The 22,643-nt window shown below is 40.0% G+C and overlaps 1 protein-coding gene across 3 annotated transcripts in view; it reads left to right on the plus strand.

Annotated features, from left to right (window-relative positions):
- The first annotated feature begins 1,854 nt into the window (after positions 1 to 1,854).
- The window catches only part of ABCB7 (ATP binding cassette subfamily B member 7), a 121,921-nt gene continuing 101,132 nt past the window's right edge, over positions 1,855 to 22,643 (plus strand). For all 3 annotated transcript variants that reach the window (XM_081567898.1, XM_081567900.1, XM_081567899.1), the window contains exon 1: positions 1,855 to 2,032. In XM_081567898.1, coding sequence (XP_081424024.1) covers positions 1,865 to 2,032 — 168 coding nt within the window. In that variant the 5' untranslated portion in view covers positions 1,855 to 1,864. The remainder of the gene's footprint in view (positions 2,033 to 22,643) is intronic.

Here is a 22,643-nt window from a genome sequence, read left to right on the forward strand (position 1 = left end):
TCTATCTCTATAGTATCTCTGGAATTGATCTACTGCTCTTGCTACTGCCAGGTTCAGGCCCTTATTTTATGACTATTGCCTTAAATTCATGACTCCAGTCTGAACTCCCTCCAGTACAACCTTAGTAAGCCAGAGTGGTTTAATGAACATACAAATCTAATCATGTTACATTCCCAATTAAGGGCTTCCCTTGTGGCTCAGCTGGTAAAGAATCTGCCTGCAATGTGGGAGAACTGGGTTCAATCCCTGGGTTGGGAAGATCCCCTGGAAAAGGGAAAGGCTACCCGCTCCAGTATTCTGGCCCAGAAAATTCCATGGGCTATATAGGCCATGGAGTCGCAAAGAGTCAGACAGGACTGAGCAACTTTCACTTTCTTACTTATTAAAACCATTCACTCATATAGGACCAAGCATTAATTTCTTAGAATGAAATACAAGCCCCTTTACCATCTCTGCTCACCCAGGCCCATCTCTTCCTACTCTGCTACACACTCCCTAGACTCCTGAACCTGGAGATGTTTTCCCATGCCTTCTTGCTGTTAAACATGCCATTTCCTTCACATGGAATTCCCTTCAACTGGAAACTTCAGTCTTAAACAATTCCTTTAGTCTGTAAATAATTCCTTTCAAGCATCTTCTTCTCTGGAAACCTGGAGTGTAATATGAATCCTGAAACAAAGTAAAGCTAACTGCATGGGTCATGCATATCCTTTGTCTTTATCAGACTTATTATTAGTCCACGGTGCCTCTACATAACTAGTTCCTAATTATTTGCCTGTCTTGTGTGAAAGTTTGAGAATGCATCGTGAATAGAATATTGCAAACCACACTACTGTCTCCAGGGTTTCAGGTAGCATTTATGCTTAGAAATGTAGTTTCCCAGATAACCATAAACATATTTCAACATCATTGTGTTGGATGATAGTGGTGACAAAAGAATATAAACTCGTCTTTAAACATGAATTTCTCTGCATACATTTTCATTTTACCATCCTTCAGCAAATCTAGCTGTTTCACAATAATTAGATACTGCAGAAACCAGAAGGAAGAGGTACAGAGGCAAATTAACAGAGTAAAGGGGTGTGTGTGTTTGTGCGTATAAAACCCTCCCAAGAGCAACAGAAAACCAACGGAAAACTGCTTCAAAGTTTGTGCGAAGAACAATCAGCCAAATGAAAGTGCTTACAACACAGCAGGGAGAAGGAAAAGGCAACCCACTCCAGTATTCTTGCCTGGAAAATCCCATGGACAGAGGAGCCTGGCGGGCTACAGTCCAAGGGGTCACAAAAGAGTCGGACACGACTTAGCGACTAAACAACAACACAGCAAGTGAATCTCACAATGAATCTCACAGATGAAGCTTCCTCCCTGGGAACATCAATATCTGTAGTTTAATCTGCCCTAAGCAGTAGCACACTGGAGAGTGATGAGAAGATTCAGAGGGAAAATGGAGAGAGGGGATCTTGGCACCGAGTTGGAGTCGGCAGAAGAGTGAGATGACTGACAAGATAGGGTTGCTGGATTTAGCAAATACGGTTTTGGGACATAACTATACTAAGAAATGATTCACCGTTTATCTGAAACTCAAATTTAACTGCGCATCCTGTGTTTTATCTGACAAATCGAAGCTAAGAAAGACAATGTTATGCCGATATTCCCAGCTGTGTAAGAAAAACAGTTGAAAACCAGCCGTGGCGGCGGGGGGCGGGGAGCAGTTGCGCTAAAGTGGCTGAATCTTCACCGAGAAACTATTTCCGGTCTTCGCCTGGGAGGGAGAGAGGGAGGAGGAGAAGGATTAAGGTAGCGAGTTTCGACCGCCAGCGTCCCACAATCCTCTAGTTCGGTTTCTCTTTCCTCGCTCAAGATGGCGCTGCTCGCGACCCATTCCTGGCGCTGGGCAGCTGCGGCGGCTGCTTTCGAAAAGCGCCGGCACGCCGTGATTCTGATTCGGCCTCTAGTCTCTTTTCGGGGCCCAGGTCCGCAGTGGAGGTCACGTCAGCTCCGCGGCTCGGGAACTACTGGAATCTCTCAGGTGAGATGCCCTTCACTTGAAATGTGTAGGGTGAAGGACAAGGGGACCTAAAGGGAAAAGATTGCTCTTGTATCTTTGAGTCAGAGACAGTTCAAAGAAGAAAGGTTGTCAGGGCTAACTTGGAGCAGCATTAGTGAAGGAAATTAGGGTTAGAAATTTGAGGAGAGGGTGAAGAAAATCTTTAGGGTACAGTAAGTGGGAATGGGACGTAAGGTTTCGGGCAGAAAGCACCTGGAGCACTGGTGACGCTCATAATTTCCAGTTTTTCCTCTGAATTAAAGAGGCAGGGTAGACACCACCATAGTCTTCCCTAGTGCCTCAGACGGTAAAGAGTCTGCCTGCAATGCGGGAGACCAGGGTTTAATTCCTGGGTGGGAAAGATAACCTGGAGAAGCGAAATGGCTACTCACTCCAGTATTCCTGCCTGGAAAATCCCACGAACGGAGGAGCCTGGCGGGCCCCAATCCATGGGGTCGCAAAGAGTCGGACACGACTGAGCGACTAACACACTCAGACACCATTCCCAGACAGCTTCCTTTTCTAAATGCAAGGAAAACTGGACTGCTTTCCAAAGTTAGTAATAGAGTTTGGGACCAATTTGCCAATGGTTGAGATTTTACTCGGTGGGAAGTAGCAGTTTGGAGGGCGCTGGAAGATTACAAGCTGCGTATAAACAAGAGGCAAATTGAGTTAGCTCCAGTTAGCTCCCTTGCTGACAGTACTCCTTGATAGGTTCAAACTGTAATTATCTCTGTCTCCAAAACAAACCGCCCTAAATTTATATATAAACACCTTTATCCTTTGATCTGAAAATAGTGTTCTTGTGTGTTCACAGGTCATTTTGGAAGCCATAATCTTATCTTTAACTAATGAATGTAGCTGTGGCTACAGTGCATCTTAATATTTGTATTCATTATTATCTCTCATTTTAGAATAGTTTTTTTAAATTGTTATTTGTATAATGGTTGTACTTCAATATATCTTTTTGTTGCCTATAATTGACAAAAAGCTTAATTGGCACCCCTTGTTCATCTGAATCATTAAAATGTTGTCAGCTTTATATGATAACCTCTTAAGTTTTGATTCTTTGTCAATAAATATTTAAAGCAATTATAATACAGTAGTGCAATGATAGGGAAGGTACGAAGTACTGGAAGAATATACATGAGAGGCATCAAAACTAATCTTGAGGTGGAGAAAATTGCCTTGAGTAACTGATATCTAAGCCAAGATCTGAAAAATTAGAAGTTAGTTAAAGAGGGAATAGCATGTGCAAAGGCCCACAGGTAAGAGAGAGCATGAACCTTTTGTAGAACTGCTTATAGTTTAGACTAGTGAGGAGTTCATGATAGGAGATGGCAGATTGGGCTAGAGAAGCAAATCAGATCCTTTTATTAGTTTTTTTAAAGCATTTTGTAGTTGAAATTTGTAACATGTGGTCTCTTGGGAACCAGTCTTGTTCTCTAGTCCTCTAATAAGCCAGATGAAGTTAAGATAAAATTTGTAGGACTTTCAAGCTCCAAGAATGAGGGGGAAGGAGAAGTCATTAACAGTTTCAGAGGAAGTAATGGCAATTAAAAAATTAGCTTTCTCTTTACATGAACACTATGCCCGCAGTTTCCCCCACTCTCTCCTCTATATCCTGCCATTTCCTTTGGTTACCATTTCTGAAGTGTAAAAAGCAAGGAAAAGATGTTACCTTTGTTTTCTACTTCTTAAAGACATGCAACTCTTGCCTCTGTTTTGAAAATGTGGGTTTAACAGGTAGATGAATGATTATAAGACTTTTAAAGTGGACCCTGACAGAACCTGAGGCAAATTTTCAGATTAATTAGTTATTTGTGGTTAAGATTACAAAATAAACAGTGCATAATTTTAGAACAAATCATTAGTATGTACAGTGTATTTTAGAGCTGAAAGGAACCTTAGTGCTGTGTTATGAAATAATATTAGTGGGTTGGATCAGCACTGTTTTTAAATGAAATTTAGTGGAATAGGAAAGAAAATATCAATACTTTATACGTATTTAGGGAAGTATTGTTTTATGAGTGTATGTGTGTCATTCCTGGGGCTTAGTAGGTGATGCTAGTGGTAAAGAACCCACCTGCCACTGCAGAAGACTTAGGAGATGTGGGTTTGATCCTTGGGTGGGGACGATCCCCTAGAGGAGTGCATGGCAACCCACTCCAGTGTTCTTGCCTGGAGAATCCCATGGACAGAGGAACCTGGCAGGCTACAGTTCATAGGGTCGCAAAGCTTCTGACATGACTGAAGTGACTTAGCATGCATGCATGCGTGATCTCATAGCTTTGTCCATTCATCCATCGATGGACAGTTCAGTTCAGTTCAGTCGCTCAGTCATGTTCGACTCTTTGTGACCCCATGAATCGCAGCACACCAGACCTCTGTCCATCACCAACTCCCGGAGTTTACCCAAACCCATGTCCATCGAGTCGGTGATGCCATCCAACCATCTCATCCTCTGTCGTCCCCTTCTCCTCCTGCCCCCAATCCCTCCCAGCATCAGGGTCTTTTCCAATGAGTCAACTTTTCGCATGAGGTGGCCAAAGGATTGGAGTTTCAGCTTCAACATCAGTCCTTCCAATGAACACCCAGGACTGATCTCCTTTAGGAAGGACTGGTTGGATTTCCTTGCAGTCCAAGGGACTCTCAAGAGTCTTCTCCAACACCACAGTTCAAAAGCATCAATTCTTTGGCGCTCAGCTTTCTTCACCGTCCAACTCTCACATCCATACATGACAACCAGAAAAACCATAGCCTTGACTAGATGGACATTTGTTGGCAAAGTAATGTCTCTGCTTTTAAATATGCTGTCCAGGTTGGTCATAACCTTCCTTCCAAGGAGTAAGCGTCTTTTAATTTCATGGCTGCAATCACCATCAGCAGTGATTTTGGAGCCCAAAAAAACAAAGTCTGACCCTGTTTCCACTGTTTCCCCATCTATTTCCCATGAAGTGATGGGACCAGATGCCATGATCTTAGTTTTCTGAACGTTGAGCTTTAAGCCAACTTTTTCACTCTCCTCTCTCACTTTGATCAAGAAGCTCTTTAGTTCTTCTTCACTTTCTGCCAAAAGGGTGGTGTCATCTGCATATCTGAGGTTATTGATATTTCTCCTGGCAATCTTGATTCCAGCTTGTGTTTCTTCCAGCCCAGTGTTTCTCATGATGTAAACTGCATATAAGTTAAATAAGCAGGGTGACAATATACAGCCTTGATGTACTCCTTTTCCTATTTGGAGCCAGTCTGTTCCATGTCCAGTTCTAACTGTTGCTTCCTGACCTGCATACAGGTTTCTCAAGAGACAGGTCAGATGGTCTGGTATTCCCATCTCTTTGAGAATTTTCCAGTTTATGGTGATCCACACAGTCAAAGGCTTTGGCAGAGTCAATAAAGCAGAAATAGATGTTTTTCTGGAACTCTCTTGCTTTTTCGATGATCCAGCGGATGTTGGCAATTTAATCTCTGGTTCCTCTGCCTTTTCTAAAACCAGCTTGAACATCTGGAAGTTCACGGTTCACGTATTGCTGAAGCCTGGCTTGCAGAATTTTGAGCATTACTTTACTAGTGTGTGAGATGAGTGCCATTGTGCAGTAGTTTGAGCATTCTTTGGCATTGCCTTTCTTTGGGATTGGAATGCAAAGTGACCTTTTCCAGTCCTGTGGCCACTGCTGAGTTTTCCAGATTTGCTGGCATATTGAATGCAGCACTTTCACAGCATCATCTTTCAGGATTTGAAATAGCTCAACTGGAATTCCATCACCTCCACTAGCTTTGTTCGTAGTGATGCTTCCTAAGGCCCACTTGACTTCACATTCCAGGATGTCTGGCTCTAGGTGAGTGATCACACCATCGTGATTATCTGGGTCGTGAAGATCTTTTTTGTACAGTTCTTCTGTGTATTCTTGCCACCTCTTCTTAATGTCTTCTGCTTCTGTTAGGTCCATACCATTTCTGTCCTTTATTGAGCCTATCTTTGCATGAAATGTTCCCTTGGTATCTCTAATTTTCTTGAAGAGATCTCTAGTCTTTCCCATTCTGTTGTTTTCCTCTATTTCTTTGCCTTGATCACTGAGGAAGGCTTTCTTATCTCTCCTTGCTATTCTTTGGAACTCTGCATTCAGATGGGAATATCTTTCCTTTACTCCTTTGCTTTTCGCTTCTATTCTTTTCCCAGCTCTTTGTAAGGCCTCCTCAGACAGCCGTTTTGCTTTTTTGCATTTCTTTTCCATGGGGATGGTCTTGATCCCTGTCTCCTGTACAATGTCACGAACCTCTGTCCATAGTTCATCAGGCACTCTGTCTATTAGATCTAGTCCCTTAAATCTATTTGTCACTTCCACTGTGTAATCATAAGGGATTTGATTTAGGTCATACCTGAATGGTCTAGTGGTTTCCCCTTCTCTCTTCAATTTAAGTCTGAATTTGGCAATAAGGAGTTCATGATCTGAGCCACAGTCTGATCCCGGTCTTGTTTTTAAGTAGGTACTTGGAAGTATAAGTTCTATATGTACATAATGCTGGGATTCCCTGATAGCTCAGTTGGTAAAGAATCTGCCGTCAGTGCAGAGACCCTGTTTTGATTCCCCGGTTAGGAAGATCCCCTGGAGAAGGGAAAGGCTACCCACTCCAGTATTCTGGCTTGGAGAATTCCATGGACTTAGAACCAAGTTCTAAGTCTGTGGGGTTGCAAAGAGTCGGACACGACTGAGCAACTTTCACTTCACTAACCCTGGCTGGAGTGTTAGAAACTGCTTTCTGATGCCCCTTGTTTCTGTACTTGAGAGGATCTATTTCCCATTTTAAGTTGAATTTGTCGTGGATAAAATTCACTCTTCACTTTTATCCTGACAAATTCTATTAACGCAGCCAAATTGTGGAAAAGCATTACATCAGCCTCTTACCTGGTATGCGAACTACTCAGCACAGACCATTCAGTCTCCTCCAACTGAGCAACCTTGGTATCTTTCAGCCAGTGCCTCCACCTCAGTACCTTTCCACTGGGTGGATATTCCCTAGTATCTTTCAACCAGCATCCACCCCCCACCCAGTGTCTTTCATCCAGACCCTCCCCACCAAGTATCTTTCAGCTACGTGGGTATTTCTCAGTATATTTCAACTGAGCCCCACTTTGCATGGAGACCACCTTGAGTAGGTATGCCCTGGTATATTTCAACTGCCCTTCCCCTGCAAGTATCTTTTGCCTGGGAGGGGACAGGTAACCTGCTCCACCACCAAGTAAAATTAAGGATCTCAACCAGTATGGGAGATCTGAGAACCAGGCAAGTCTTACCCAAATTCGTCTGCACTCCCTGGGGCATCAGATGGGTGCAAGAAGCTGCTGCTGGTACCAAAGCTCTGATTCCTCATGGAGTTCAGGTGAAAGAGAAAAGTCCGCTCTGGGTCCCTTTATCAGTAGCCATAACTGAACTAAAAAGATGCACAAATGAGGACAACAGCTTGGGAGACAGCACCTCAGATAGCTCTGAGAGACTGCTCCAAAGAGGCAATGGAGGAAGGTCAATATGTAAAATATTGGTGAAGAGGGAGTTTAATGCAATCAAACACTCATTTTACAAAAGGTTTTCTGCTGTTTACAAGGAGCTGATGAGTGACTGAACTGACTGACTGATCCCTTTGAATATATACTACCTCTACTTTGTGAGCCTAGTTTATTACTGGTAGTTTTCTAGGAACCACATAGGCTACATTTAAGTTCACATGAATTTTTAACGGGGTAAAACTGTATTCTATCTCTTCTGATACTACTAATTGATCTAAGTGTAGGAGTAGGAGAACTGAGATTGATGCTGAGTGTAGTATTTTCCAGTGTTGGGGAGATGGAATTAGAGTGGAGGAAAAGTAAGCTAGGTTCTAAAATCATCTGGGAAGGTAGAAAAGGTTCTCAGGAAGTGGTGGAGAACAGCAGCATTACTATAAAAATTTTTATAAAATAAAGATGAAGCTTAAACATGGGCTGTAAATGATAGGAGTGGAAATAAAAAGATCTTAAAACCTTTCTAGGTCTAAAGGTCTTCTGCCACTTGCAGAAGTGGCACTGGGGATTGAGAAGAGGAATTCAGAGGACCCCTCATTCAGAAATAGTTGAATAAATAGCATTCTTTAAACCATTGACATACTGATTTGAATTGGTAATTAATAGTAGGGGGGGATAAAAGTTCATAATAGTGGTTCTAAACTTTCATTTAGAACAATAGGTCCTTTGAGAATCTAATAAAGGCTATGAACTTCCCCTCTAGAAAAATGCACAGATGCATAAAAACCTGTTTTTATTAAATGGAAGATACAGTAATACATTGATATTCAGTGTTGTGATCTTAAAGTTGTTGGTTTTTCAAAGGAGTGTGGAGTGTGTTCTTGCCGTGTTATAAAATAGACTATATAATAGAGGCAAAGTTGCCTGTTCTGTATGTGATTCTTATAATTTTCCTTTTTTATTTTATTTATACATTTCTCTTTTTAACTATATAAAATCACATCTAATAGAAACATGAGAAAAATACCCACAGTCTCACTTCTTATGTTCCATTTTCCCCTTGAATTCCATTTCTTATATGTACATAATTTTTATATTGCTGAGATAATTTTAAATCTTGTTTCTTTTTACTTATAGGCATTATTTTCCTTAGTACTCAGTCTTTACCAAAATTAGGTCTTTTAATCATTTTGTTTTCTCCTTCTTTTTCTAAAATCTCCCTAAAGTCTTCTTTTCTGCTCTCCACACCATTGTGGTTTGTCACTAGTGAGTAAATAAACTTTTCAAATATTTTATTATATCCTTTGATCTTCACAGTAGCCCTGTGAGGTAGGTGAATACTTCATTGTAGTAGCAATGGCCTATTCTGTCCTTTTCAGTCTCTCAACTCCTGCCCTAGTTTTAGGTCTGTGTAAATTTATGCATGACTTTTCTCACTACCTTTAGGCATCCCATCTCACACAAAAAACATCCGGCTTATTCTTTCTGAAACATGACTCTGTTAGGTATCACTTCCCTGCTTGTGGACTTCAGTGGACTCTACACTTTAGCCTGCTGTTCCAGGCCCTAAGCAATTTTCACCTAACTAGCTTGCTAGCCATATTATTAACTATTTCCCTATAAATACCTTGCCCCTCCAACCACCCTGGATTGTTCACTGTACCTTGAACCTTGTGCTTTTTTGTTTTTGTTCCTTCATTTATATCATACCCTCTGTCTGAAATGTCCTCTCTCTAACTCCTTTCTTTGTTCACATTTTAGCTCAAGGACCAATTTATGCCAATAGAACTGTTCCTTATAAGCTTGTAAGACATTGATTTCTTCCTTCTCTGAATTCCTATAACACCTTTTTCTACTAATACAGTTACGTGTGTCTTGTGGAGAAGGTAAGATTTTATGCACCTAAAAGGTACATTCCAATCACTTTATCTTCCGCAGAACAGGGCATAGTGTCTCACATGTAGCAAGCACTCAGAGAATACTAATGAAATGAGTGGTTAAACCCTATAACCAAATCAAAACAAAGTCTAACATGGAGTAAATAATGTTTGCTTTAGTACTATACATTGGAATAGAAGGCTCATTTCTATGTAAAGTGTATATTTCAGCAAAATCATAATCAGATTGTGAAATTATTAAACTTGAGGGTAATCTATTAAGTTTGCCCATTGCATTTCTGTCACTAGGTGGTACTGTGGTACGGTAGTGTCACTGAATGTTAGTGTTTGCTTGATAACCAAAGCGTATATGCTTTTTAAATTTTTGAGTTACTTTATTAGTAGGCATCTTTTGCTTAAAAAATGACTTACAAGATGGAATTCTTTGAGGGATAAGATATATAAAATTTTACTGCTTGTAGCAATTTTAACTGCAGGCTATTTATTAGTTTATTAGTTCTCTAAGTTTTCTTTACCACATCCAGGGGTGAAAGAGACGTTAGAGTGGAGAAATTATATCCTAAGAGTGTAGGCTTTTTTTTTATTAACTTATCATGCTTTTCAAAGCATGCTAGAAAAGAGAAGTTGAAGCTTCTATTTTGGTTTACTTATCAAGTTATTTTTAACTGATCTTGAGTAACTTGTTGTAATATATCCATATTTTTAAGTATACAGATATCTACCAAATGTGAACTCTTTCTTCAACCATACTTTACTGTGGTGGCATAACAGCTGTCTGTACATATTTGTTTGCTAAGGCTGCTGTAACAAAGTCATCTTGGGTGGCCTCAGCCTGCTATGGCTTGGAGCGGGGCTGGGTTACTAGCCAGAGATTGGGCTGGGTCAAGGCAGTGAAAGCACCAGATCCTAGCCACAAGACTGGTGGTCAGTGACAAGGGCCCTGGATCTTCGGCTTTGCAGAAAATAATTCCCACAAAGATGGAAAGCAGTGAAGCAAGTTAAGTATTTATTAAGAGAAAAAAGAGTACAGTCTGCGTGGATAGGCACATGGGCAGACTCAGAGGGGGAGTCCTTGAGTCGTGCCCTGATGGCAGTTTGAATTACTTTTATGGGGTATTTTTTCCAGGTTTCCTTTGGCCAGTCATTTTGATTTGCCTGGTTCACAGTCCATATGTGGTATATCTCAGGATCCTCCCATGTGTGGCAAACATCTCTTAGCCAAGAGGGATTTTACCAAAAAGGCATATGGGTAGGGACCATCCCTTGACATAACTCCCCTTTGGCCTCCAAGGAACTTTTCTGTGCATGTGTAGTTGGAGAGGTCTCCTGACTTTGAGAACGAGAAATATGTGGTCTGGGCAGGGCCCAGCCTTCTCCCTTAATTGTCCTGCTATTCTTGTCTTGGAGTTTTTATCCATAGGGAATGAATCTCCAGTTGCTTTACCCTAGGGAGATCCATGTGCCTCCTGCCTCAAAAGTACCATAGACTAGGTGGCTTAAACAATAGAAATTTATTTTCTCACAGTTCTGGAGGCTAGAAGTCTGAGATAAGGTGTTGGTGGGGTTGATTTCTTCTGAGACATTTCTCCTTGGCTTGTTAGATGGCTGTCTTCTGTGTCCTCACAAGGTATTTTCTCTGTGCATGTCTGTGTCTTAATCTCTTCTCATAAGTATACCAGTCATATATTAGGGTCCACCCTAATGACCTTGTTTAATCTTAATTAACCTCTTTAAAGGTCCTATCTCATATACAGTCACATTTGAGACACTGGGAGTTAGGACTTAAACAGGAATTTGGAGGAGACACAATTCAATCCATGATAGTATGTGTGTATGTAAATACATAAAAGCTGGAATAGTATACTGCAAACATGCTTCTGGAGAGGAGATGGATTGGGAGGCCAAAGGACAATAAAAAGGAACTTTCACTTGTTATTCTAGTTTGGCATTTAGTAAACTTGTTTTTATAACGACAAAATTTTCATATTTAAATTTTTCATTTGGTGCTCTGATCTTTTTGAATTGGTTGTATTAATATCTTCATATGAACTCTATTTTGTCTACTGGTAATGCATTTTAGCATTCTTGCATATGACTTAATGATTAATTTTTAACATGTAAAACAGTCTAACACGTTTAAGAAGCTTTCCTGGAAATATTCTGCAGCTTTTAGATTTAGCCAGTTTTGGTTATCACTTTACTAGGCAATTGGGGGTTTATTGAATATTATTTCCCAGTATTTCCTCTTCATTTCAGCAGTTTCTTCAATTTGTGTAACATAGGTATTCTGCATATTTGATGCTGCCTAATAAAGATCTATAACTTCCCTGGTAGCTCAGATGGTAAAGCATGTATCTATAATGTGGGAGACTCGGGTTCGATCTCTGGGTTGGGAAGATCCTCTGGAGAAGGAAATAGCAACCCACTCCGGTACTCTTGCCTGGAAAATCCCATGGCCAGAGGAGCATGGTAGGCTACAGTCCATGGGGTCGCAAAGAGTTGGACACGACTGAGCGACTTCACTTCACTTCACTTCACTTCAATAAAGATCTATACTCATGCTTCTTTTTTCAAAATGAGGTTCTTGTATTTACCAAAATAGTACATACCAGCTACTGAAAGATTAGAAAACATAGAAAAGAAAAAAAGAAGAAAAAAGAAAAAAGCAGCTATTCTCTAACACTTTGGTATAACCTATTTATTTATTCATCTGTCTTTACCAGGATCAGAAAAAAAAGGGCTTCCTATTTGCTTAGAGCTGTACTTTCAATACAGTAGACATTAGTCACATGTGGCTATTTAAATTTCAATTAAAATTAAATAAAATTTAAAACTTAGTAGCTTAGTCACACAAGACATGTCTGGGTGGCTATTTGACCACATAGATACAGAACATTTTCATAATCACAGAAAGTTCTGCTGGACATGGCTGGCCTAGAAAATAATTTGAAGTAGGGGTGATATTATCAAATTTGTTTTAGGAATATGATTCTGCCTGCAGTTTGAAGGATAGATTGGAAATAGACAGGGATTGGAGATAGGGACATCAGTAAGGAGGATATTGAAGTAATATAGAAGAGAAGTGATAAGGGCCTGCACTGCCTCTCATGAGGAAGAGTTGTTAGGATTTGTCACCAAGCAGTCTAATATCATGAAACGGTTTTGAAAGGTTTTGAAGGATTATGAAAGATTTTGAAGCATGAGAGTATTTTTTGTCTTAGCTACTTTACCTTAGTCTCAATGTTTTTAGGCTATATAATGGACACGTGAATAAAACTTACCTATCACCCACTATTCTGGGGAGAATCAAGTGAAACTATAGGTATGAAAGCAGTTTGTGAATTGTAAAGTGCTTTAAATTTTGCTGTTGCAATTTTGGCTTATGGTTCTGTAATAAAACATGATTTTTGGTAATGGATTTTGTGAGGACTGCCTATACAGCTCGTGTGGTTAGGCTACTATCATTGTCTGTTTTGAATGCTTCTTAAGCAGTCCAGCTAATTAGTGACACTACAACCCAAGTCCTTTCACTCATCTCTTTCCCCTTCAGCTTGCTAGCTCTATTCTCCACAACCTAAACTGATAAATTTTACTTCTTATTTAAGACCTTTTGTGTAACTATAATGTATTGCTTTAATGAATAGCTTGAGTAAATCTATTTAAATAAGCCTTCTGTAAAACTATCTTATTTTGCATTTCTTTTCCATGGGGATTTTCTTGATCCCTGTCTCCTGTACAATGTCATGAACCTCTGTCCATAGTTCATCAGGCACTCTGTCTATCAGGTCTAGTCCCTTAAATGTATTTGTCACTTCCACTTATACTCATAAGGGATTTGATCTAGGTCATACCTGAATGGTCTAGTGGTTTTCCCTACTTTCTTCAATTTAAGTCTGAATTTGGCAATAAGCAGTTCATGATCCGAGCCACAGTCTGCTCCCGGTCTTGTTTTTGCTGACTGTATAGAGCTTCTCCATCTTTGGCTGCAAAGAATATAATCAATCTGATTTCAGTGTTGACCATCTGGTGATGTCCACGTGTAGAGTCTTCTCTTGTGTTGTTGGAATAGGGTGTTTGCTATTACCAGTGCGTTCTTGTGGCAAAACTCTATTAGCCTTTGCCCTGCTTCATTCTGTACTCCAAGGCCAAACTTGCCTGTTACGCCAGGTGTTTCTTGACTTCCTACTTTTGCATTCCAGTCCCCTATAATGAAAAGGACATCTTTTTTGGGTGTTAGTTCTAGAAGGTCTTGTAGGTCTTCATAGAATCGTTCAACTTCAGCTTCTTCGGTGTTACTGGTCAGGGCATAGACTTGGATTACCGTGATATTGAATGGTTTGCCTTGGAAACGAACAGAGATCATTCTATCGTTTTTGAGATTGCATCCAAGTACTGCATTTTGGACTCTTTTGTTGACCATGATGGCTACTCCATTTCTTCTAAGGGATTCTTGCCCACAGTAGTAGATATAATGGTCATCTGAGTTAAATTCACCCATTCCAGTCCATCTTAGTTCGCTGATTCCTAGAATGTCGTCATTCACTCTTGCCATCTCCTGTTTGACCACTTCCAATTTGCCTTGATTCATGGACCTAACATTCCAGGTTCCTATGCAATATTGCTCTTTACAGCATCGGACTGTGCCTCTATCACCAGTCACATCCACAGTTGGGTATCGTTTTTGCTTTGGCTCCATCCCATCATTCTTTCTGGAGTTATTTCTCCACTGATCTCCATTAGTATATTGGGCACCTACTGACCTGAGGAGTTCATCTTTCAGTGTCCTATGTTTTTGCCTTTTCATACTGTTCATGGGGTTCTCAAGGCAAGAATACTGAAGTGGTTTGCCATGCCCTTCTCCAGTGGACCACATTCTGTCAGACCTCTCCACCATGACCCATCCGTCTTGGGTGGCCCCACACAGCATGGCTTAGTTTCATTGAGATAGAAAAGGCTGTGGTCCGTGTGGTCAGATTAGCTAGTTTTCTGTAATTCTAGTTTCAGTGTGTCTGCCCTCTGATGCCCTCTCGCAACACTTACTGTCTTACTTGGGTTTCTCTTACCTTGGGGCTTGGGTAATTCCTCTCGCCGCCACCGCCGGCCCCCGGGCCCGGCCCCCGGCCCGGCCTAGCCCCTCTCGGCCGCTGCCCCTGGCTCCCAGCTTCTGGCCCGGCCTAGTTCCTCTCAGCCACGCTTCTGGGCCAAGCCGTCGGAGCCGCCTCGCTTCTGCACCGAGCCGTCGCAATGCAAAAAAGCAAAATGGCTGCCTGAGGAGGCCTTACAGATAGCTGGGAAGAGAAGAGAAGCGAAAAGCAAAGGAGAAAAGGAAAGGTATTCCCATCTGAATGCAGAGTTCCAAAGAATAGCAAGGAGAGATAAGAAAGCCTTCCTCAACAATCAGTGCAAAGAAATAGAGGAAAACAACAGATTGGGAAAGACTAGAGATCTCTTCAAGAAAATTAGAGATACCAAAGGAACATTTCATGCAAAGATAGGCTCAATAAAGGACAGAAATGGTATGGACCTAACAGAAGCAGAAGATATTAAGAAGAGGTGGCAAGAATACACAGAAGAACTGTACAAAAAAGATCTTCACGACCCAGATAATCACAATGGTGTAATCACTCACCTAGAGCCAGACATCCTGGAATGTAAAGTCAAGTGGGCCTTAGAAAGCATCACTACGAACAAAGCTAGTGGAGGTGATGGAATTCCAGTTGAGCTATTTCAAGTCCTCAAAGGTGATGCTGTGAAAGTGCTGCCCTCGATATGCCAGCAAATTTGGAAAACTCAGCAGTGGCCACAGGACTGGAAGAGGTCAGTTTTCGTTCCAATCCCAAAGAAAGGCAATGCCAAAGAATGCTCAAACTACCGCACAATTGCACTCATCTCACATGCTAATAAAGTAATGCTCAAAATTCTGCAAGCCAGGCTTCAGCAATACGTGAACCGTGAACTTCCAGATGTTCAAGCTGGTTTTAGAAAAGGCAGAGGATCCAGAGATCAAATTGCCAATATCTGCTGGATCATCGAAAAAGCAAGAGAGTTCCAGAAAAACATCTATTTCTGCTTTATTGACTCTGCCAAAGCCTTTGACTGTGTGAATCACCATAAACTGTGGAAAATTCTGAAAGAGATGGGAATACCAGACCATCTGACCTGTCTCTTGAGAAACCTGCATGCAGGTCAGGAAGCGACAGTTAGAACTGAACATGGAACAACAGACTGGTTCCAAATAGGAAAAGGAGTACGTCAAGGCTGTATATTGTCACCCTGCTTATTTAACTTATATGCAGAATACATCATGAGAAATGCTGGGCTGGAAGAAACACAAGCTGGAATCAAGATTGCCGGGAGAAATATCAATAACCTCAGATATGCAGATGTCACCACCCTTATGGCAGAAAATGAAGAAGAACTAAAGAGCCTCTTGATGAACGTGAAAGAGGAGAGTGAAAAAGTTGGCTTAAAGCTCAACGTTCAGAAAACTAAGATCATGGCATCTGGTCCCATCACTTCATGGGAAATAGATGGGAAACAGTGGAAACTGTGTCAGACTTTATTTTTTTGGGCTCCAAAATCACTGCTGATGGTGATTGCAGCCATGAAATTAAAAGACGCTTACTCCTTGGAAGGAAGGTTATGGCCAACCTAGATAGCATATTTAAAAGCAGAGACATTACTTTGCCAACAAAAGCCCATCTAGTCAAGGCTATGTTTTTTCCAGTGGTCCTGTATAGATGTGAGAGTTGGACAGTGAAGAAAGCTGAGCGCTGCAGAATTGATGCTTTTGAACTGTGGTGTTGGAGAAGACTCTTGAGAGTCCCTTGGACTGCAAGGAGATCCAATCAATCCATCCTAAAAGAGATCAATCCTGGGTGTTCATTGGAAAGTCTGATGTTGAAGCTGAAACTCCAATACTTTGGCCACCTCATGCGAAGGGTTGACTCACTGGAAAAGACCCTAATGCTGGGTAGGATTGGGGGCAGGAGGAGAAGGGGACGACAGAGGATGAGATGGTTGGATGGCATCACCGACTCGATGGACATGGGTTTGGGTAGACTCCGGGAGTTGGTGATGGACAGGGAGGCCTGGCATGCTGCAATTCATGGGGTCGCAAAGAGTCGGACACGACTGAGCGGCTGAACTGAACTGAACTGAAAACTATCTTTTAAATGAATTCTTATGTTAGTATTACTAACTTAGAATATTGTCATACATGCAAAAGTAGCAAAATCATACTATACTAATGCTTCTAGAGTTTGCTACTGCCTATTACAGCTTTACATTTACAAAAAGAACATTAGACCATCTTCAGCTAGTCTTAACAAACATTTATTGGTTATGTGCCATTTGTCAGACATTGTTCTAGGTACTGGAGCTACAACTATGAACAAGGCATAGCCTTTGCCCTCAGGAAATCACAGTTTAGAGGAGAAAACAGGTAACCAGCTGTTCAAAATAAAGCACGTTAAGTGCTTTATTAGAGGTATGTGTAGGGTTTTTGACGGGAACCACTCTCAATCTAGAGAAGTCAGGGAAAACTTTCTAAATAAAGAATTATGAATGAGTATTGAAGGCTGTGTAGATAGATACTGGTCTGGTTGATGAAGAAGAGGATATTTTAAGGCAAAAGATATTAAACAACATGTTTTCTTTGTAAAAGCTGTTGTTTGGAGTGTGGATTGAAAACGGACAAGATTGAAGGTAGGGAGACACTTGACTTGATGGAACTTCAGAGAATTTAATGGTAATATTGGAGAGAAGGGATGAGAATCTCAAGGGAGATTATGATAGTGTTTATAGAGTTATTTAGGAGGTAAAATTGGCAGGAGTTACTGTGTGATTCTATATAGATAGTAACAAAAAAAATAAAGAGTAAACTTCCTGGGTATCTGGCTTAGGCAGTGAGATGGATAGTGATGTTATTAACTAAGATGTGGAGGACCAAATTTGAGAAGTTGGAGAAAATGGTGATTTCAGCTTGGGGTATGTGGAGTTGAAGCTGTCTATGAGACATCATGATGAAAATGCCTAACAAACAAGTTGTATATATGGGGTAGGTACTCAAGAAAGAGATTTAGACTTGCAGTAAAGTTTGAGAATCATCATGGAGGTATTTTTTTTTATAATGGCTGTGAATAACTTCTGCAGATTATGTAGAAGGAGAAAGAAATAGAGGGCTAAGGGAGACATTCATGAGACTGCGAAAATTTAAATGAAAGAATAGTCCAACAGGGAGAATATGCAGTGGCCAGAGACGTTAAAGGAATAGGGATAGATTGGTATGCTATAAGCCAAGAAATGAGGGGTTTTATCAATAGAAAGGAGGGGAAACTTCCCTGGCAGTCCAGTGGTTAAGAATTTGCTTTCCACTGCAGAGGGTTGTATGTTGGATCCCTGGTTGGGGAGCTAAGAAACCACATGCCTAGCGGCCAAAAAACCAGAACATAATCAACAGAAGCAGTATTGTAACAAATTAAATAAAGACTTTAAAAATGGTCCACATGAAAGAAAGTCTAAAAAAAAAACACAAAGGAGGGAATGGTCAATAGTATTATATGACAGAGCGGGTATGTAAGATGAATTAGCAAAATGTTCCTGAATTTAGCAATTAGTAGCTCATTTAGTATTCATGGTGTTATGGTGGTAGAAGCCATATTACAGTGTCTTAAGCAGTAAAACATTATGCTATATTCTTTTCACTGCATCATATCAGGTCAGTTTTCATTCCAGTCCCAAAGAAAGGCAATGCCAAAGAATGTTCAAACTACCCCACAATTGCATTCATTTCACATGCTAGCAAAGTAATGCTCAAAATTCTCCAAGCTAGGCTTCAATAGTACATGAACTGAGAACTCCCAGATGTTCAAGCTGGATTTAGAAAAGGCAGAGGAACCAGAGATCAAATTGCCAACATCTGTTGAATCATAGAAAAAGCAAGAGAATTCCAGAAAAAACATCTACTTCTGCTTCATTGACTACACTAAAGCCTTTGTCTGTGTGGATCATAACAAACTATGGAAAATTCTTAAAGAGATGGGAATACCTGACCACCTTACCTGCCTCCTGAGAAACCTGTATGCAGGTCAAGAAGCAACAGTTAGAACTGGACATGGAACAACAGAACGGTTCCTAATTGGGAAAGGAGTACATTTAGGCTTATATTGTCACCCTGCTTATTCAACTTATATGCAGAGTACATCAGGAGAAATACTGGACTGGATGAAACACAAGCTGGAATCAAGATTGCTGGGAGAAATATCAGTGACCTCAGATATGCAGGTGACATCACCCTTATGGCAGAAAGCAAAGAGGAACTAAAGAGCCTATTGATGAAGGTGAAAGAGGAGAGAGAAAAAGCTGGCTTAAAACTCAACATTCAAAAAACGAAGATCATGACATCCAGTCCCATCACTTCATGGCAAATAGATGGGGAAACAATGGAAAGAGTGACATACTTTATTTTCTTGGTTCTCAAATCACTGTAAATGGTGACTGCAGCCATGAAATTAAAAGACACTTGCTCCTTTGGAAGAAATGCCATGACAAATTACCTAGATAGCATATTAAAAAGCCAAGACATTACTTTGCTGACAAATGTCTGTCTAGTCAAAGCTATGGTTTTTCCACTAGTTATGTATGGATGTGAGAGTTGGACCATAAAGAATGCTGAGGGCTGAAGAATTGATGTTTTTGAACCGTGGTGTTTGAGAAGACTTTTGAGAATCCCTTGGACTGAAAGGAGATCAAACCAGTCAATCCTAAAGGAAATCAACCCTCAATATTCATTAGAAGGACTGATGCTGAAGCCAAATCTCCAGAACTTTGGCCACCTGATGTGAAGAGCCTACTGATTAGAAAAGACCCCGATGCTGGGAAGGATTGAAGGCAGGAGGAGAAGGGGACGAAAAGACAAGATGATTGGATTGTATCACTGACTCAATGGACATGAGTTTGAGCAAGCTCTGGGAGATGGTGAAGGACAGGGAAGCCTGGCGTGCTGCAGTCCATGGGGTTTGCGATGAGTCAAACACGACTGAGCGACTGAACAACAACAAGAATATCAGAGGATACATGGTATTGAAATGTCTTATTACTGGTGATGTTAACCTCCATTGCATGATTAAGGTGATGTCTACTGGGTTTCTCCAGTGAGAAGTACTATTTTCTCCTTTGTAATTAAACAACACCTTGAGGTAGATTCTTTGAGAATATGCAAATACCATGTTTCTCCTTAAACTTTCACCAGCTATTGTTAGCATACCTACAACAGTTATTACTGTGATGTTCAGCTAATAAATATATTGTTTTTTTTGTTTCCTCATTTTGCAGTTGTTAATGGGACTTCTTTTGTCAAGAAGAGCTGTTCCCTTCTCCCTCATTTAGTTATTCACTTATTTATATCGGGGTGAACTCATAGATGTTAATAAAATATATTCTATGGATTATAATTTAATAATCTCAATGTTTATTTTGTTGCTCTAGTTGTCCTAGCTCTGGGCCACTAGAAGCTCCTTTAGATTGGCTCGTTTGTCCTTTGGAGCAACCTCCATCGTTTTTCACTGCTTCCTTACTTTCTGACACCACGCAATGTCCAAATTCATCTTATATTTTCCCTGACCTGGTGTTGAAATCATCCATTTCTACCAGGAATCTTGTGCCTTTTATTGGAAAATGGTATGTAGAAATGAAGATCTAGATGCTAGATGACTGTGTATTTTAAAAAAGTAATCAGTTCTAAGTTCTAGGGACTACCAGTATCCACAAATAAATGTATTTACTGGTTTTGATAACAAAAGTAGGAATGCTAATTAATTTCATGTAAGACTGGAACAACCATTTAATTGTGATTATTATTTTATTTGATAAACTATCTTCAGAAATGCGTGTCCAGCTTTTCATTTGTTACTTCTGATTAAATGCCCTTGATATAATTCTATATTTGATTACTTTTAAAAAATTACTAGGTGACATTTGTATAATATGAAAATAACCATTTTAAATTCAATAATTCAGTGACATTTAATATGTTTACAATGTAGTACAGCCATCACCTTTAACTTGGAAGCATTTCCATCGCTCCAAAGTAAAACTCCTTATCTGTTAAGTACTTTTCCCCATTCCTACCACCCCCCAGGCCCCATCAGTCTGCATCCTTTCTCTTGATTTATCTGTTCTAGATATTTCATATGAATCGGATCATACAGTATGTGACCTTCTGTGTCTGGCTTCTTTCACTTAGCATAATAGTTCAGAGGTTCCTCTATGTTGTAGAATGTGTCAGTATTTCATCCCTTTAATGGCTGGATATTATTTCTTTGTATATACATGCATATACCACAATTTTTAATCCATTCATCTGTTGAGGACCTTTGGGCCATTTCTACCTGTTGGCTATTGTGAATCGTGCTGTTATAGACAAGCATGTACATATATTATACTTGTTTGAGTTCGTGTTTTCAATTTTTTCTTCTTCAGATTTATTGAGATATAATTGGCATATAACAATATTAATTTAAGATATAAAACAATTATTTGATATATGTATATATTGTGGAATGATTAGCACAATTAGTTAACATCCATCACCTCACATAGTTAGTGTTTTTTTCTTGTGATAAACACTTTCACATTTACTCTCTTAGCAACTTTCAAATATACACTTGACCCTTGAACAATGTAGGGGCTGGAGGACCCAACCATCTGCACAGTTCAAAATCTGCATGTAACAGAGTAGGGTTTCTGTATAGGCAGTTCCTCCATATCCATGGTTTGTCATCTGTGGATTCAACCAACCACAGATTGTGTAAGTGTACCCTCACAGTTCAGACCCTTGTTGTTTAAGTTAATATTATAAAATACAATATTATTACCTATAGTCACTATGCTCTATTTTTTGTTTCTTCCTGATCAGTCTTGGTAGATTTAATGTTTCTAGGAGTTTATCCATTTTTCTAGGTTGTCCAATTGGATTGGTTGGTGTATAACTCTTATGATCTTTTATACTTTTGTGATATCGGTGATAACATCTCCTTTCATTTCTGGTTTTGTTTATTTGGAGTCTCTTTTTCTTGGCTAGTTTAGCTAAAGGTTCATCAATTTTGTTTTGTCTTCAAAGAATCAAGTTTTAGTTTTGTTAATCTTTCCTTTTGTTCTCTTCTTCTCTATTCATTTTTGCTCTAATTTGTATTGTTTCCTTCTTTCTGCTAAGTTTGGTCTTAGTTTCTGATTTTTTTTAGTTCCTTGAAGTGTACAGTTAGGTTGATTATTTCAGTTGTTTCTTTTTCCCCACTGTGTATTACTGTAAACTTGCCTTAGAACTATGTTCACTGCAGCCCATAAGTTTTAGTATGTTGTGTTTTCACTTTTGTCTCAAAGTATTTTTTAAGTTTGAAAAATTGAAGTATATTTGCTGTACACTGCTGTGTTAGTTTCTGCTGTACAGCAATGTAAATCAGCCATACATATACATATATCCCTTCTTTTTTGGATTTCCTTCCCATTTAGATCATTACAGAGCATCAAGTAAAGTTCCCTGTGCTATACAGTAGGTTCTCATTAGCTATCTGTTTTATGCAGTGTACTGTATATATGTCAATCCCAGTCTTCCGATTCATCTGACTTATGCCCTCCCCCATCTCTGTTTGCGCTTGATATCTGTATATTTGTTCTCTATGTCTGTGTCCCTGGTTCTCCATTGCAAATAAGATCATCTATACCATCTTTCTATGTACAACACGCGTTAATCTATGATATTTTTCTTTTTCTGACGTGCTTCACTTTGTATTACAGTGTCTAGGTCCATCCACATCTCTGCAGATGACACAGTTTCATTCCTTTTTATGACTGAATGATATTCCATTGTATATATGTACCACATGTTCTTTATCCCATTCCTCTGTTGATGGATGTTCAAATTGCTTCCAAGTCCTGGCTATTGTAAATAGTGCTTCAGTGAACATTGGGATGCATGTATCTTTTTGAATTATGATTTTCTCTGGTATATGGCCAATAGTGGGATTACTGGATCATACGGTAGTTCTGTCCATACTATTCTCCATAGTGTTCTGCATAAGGTTCTCCGTAGTGGCTGTACATTCCCATCAGCAGCATAAGAGGGTTCCCTTTTCTCTACACTGTCCAATTTTTGTTTGATGGTGGCCATTCAGACCAGCATGAGATGGTAATTCAT

Source organism: Giraffa tippelskirchi, chromosome X, assembly GCF_054371585.1.
Source record: "Giraffa tippelskirchi isolate mGirTip1 chromosome X, T2T-mGirTip1v1.2.pri, whole genome shotgun sequence".
Lineage (NCBI taxonomy): Eukaryota > Metazoa > Chordata > Mammalia > Artiodactyla > Giraffidae > Giraffa > Giraffa tippelskirchi.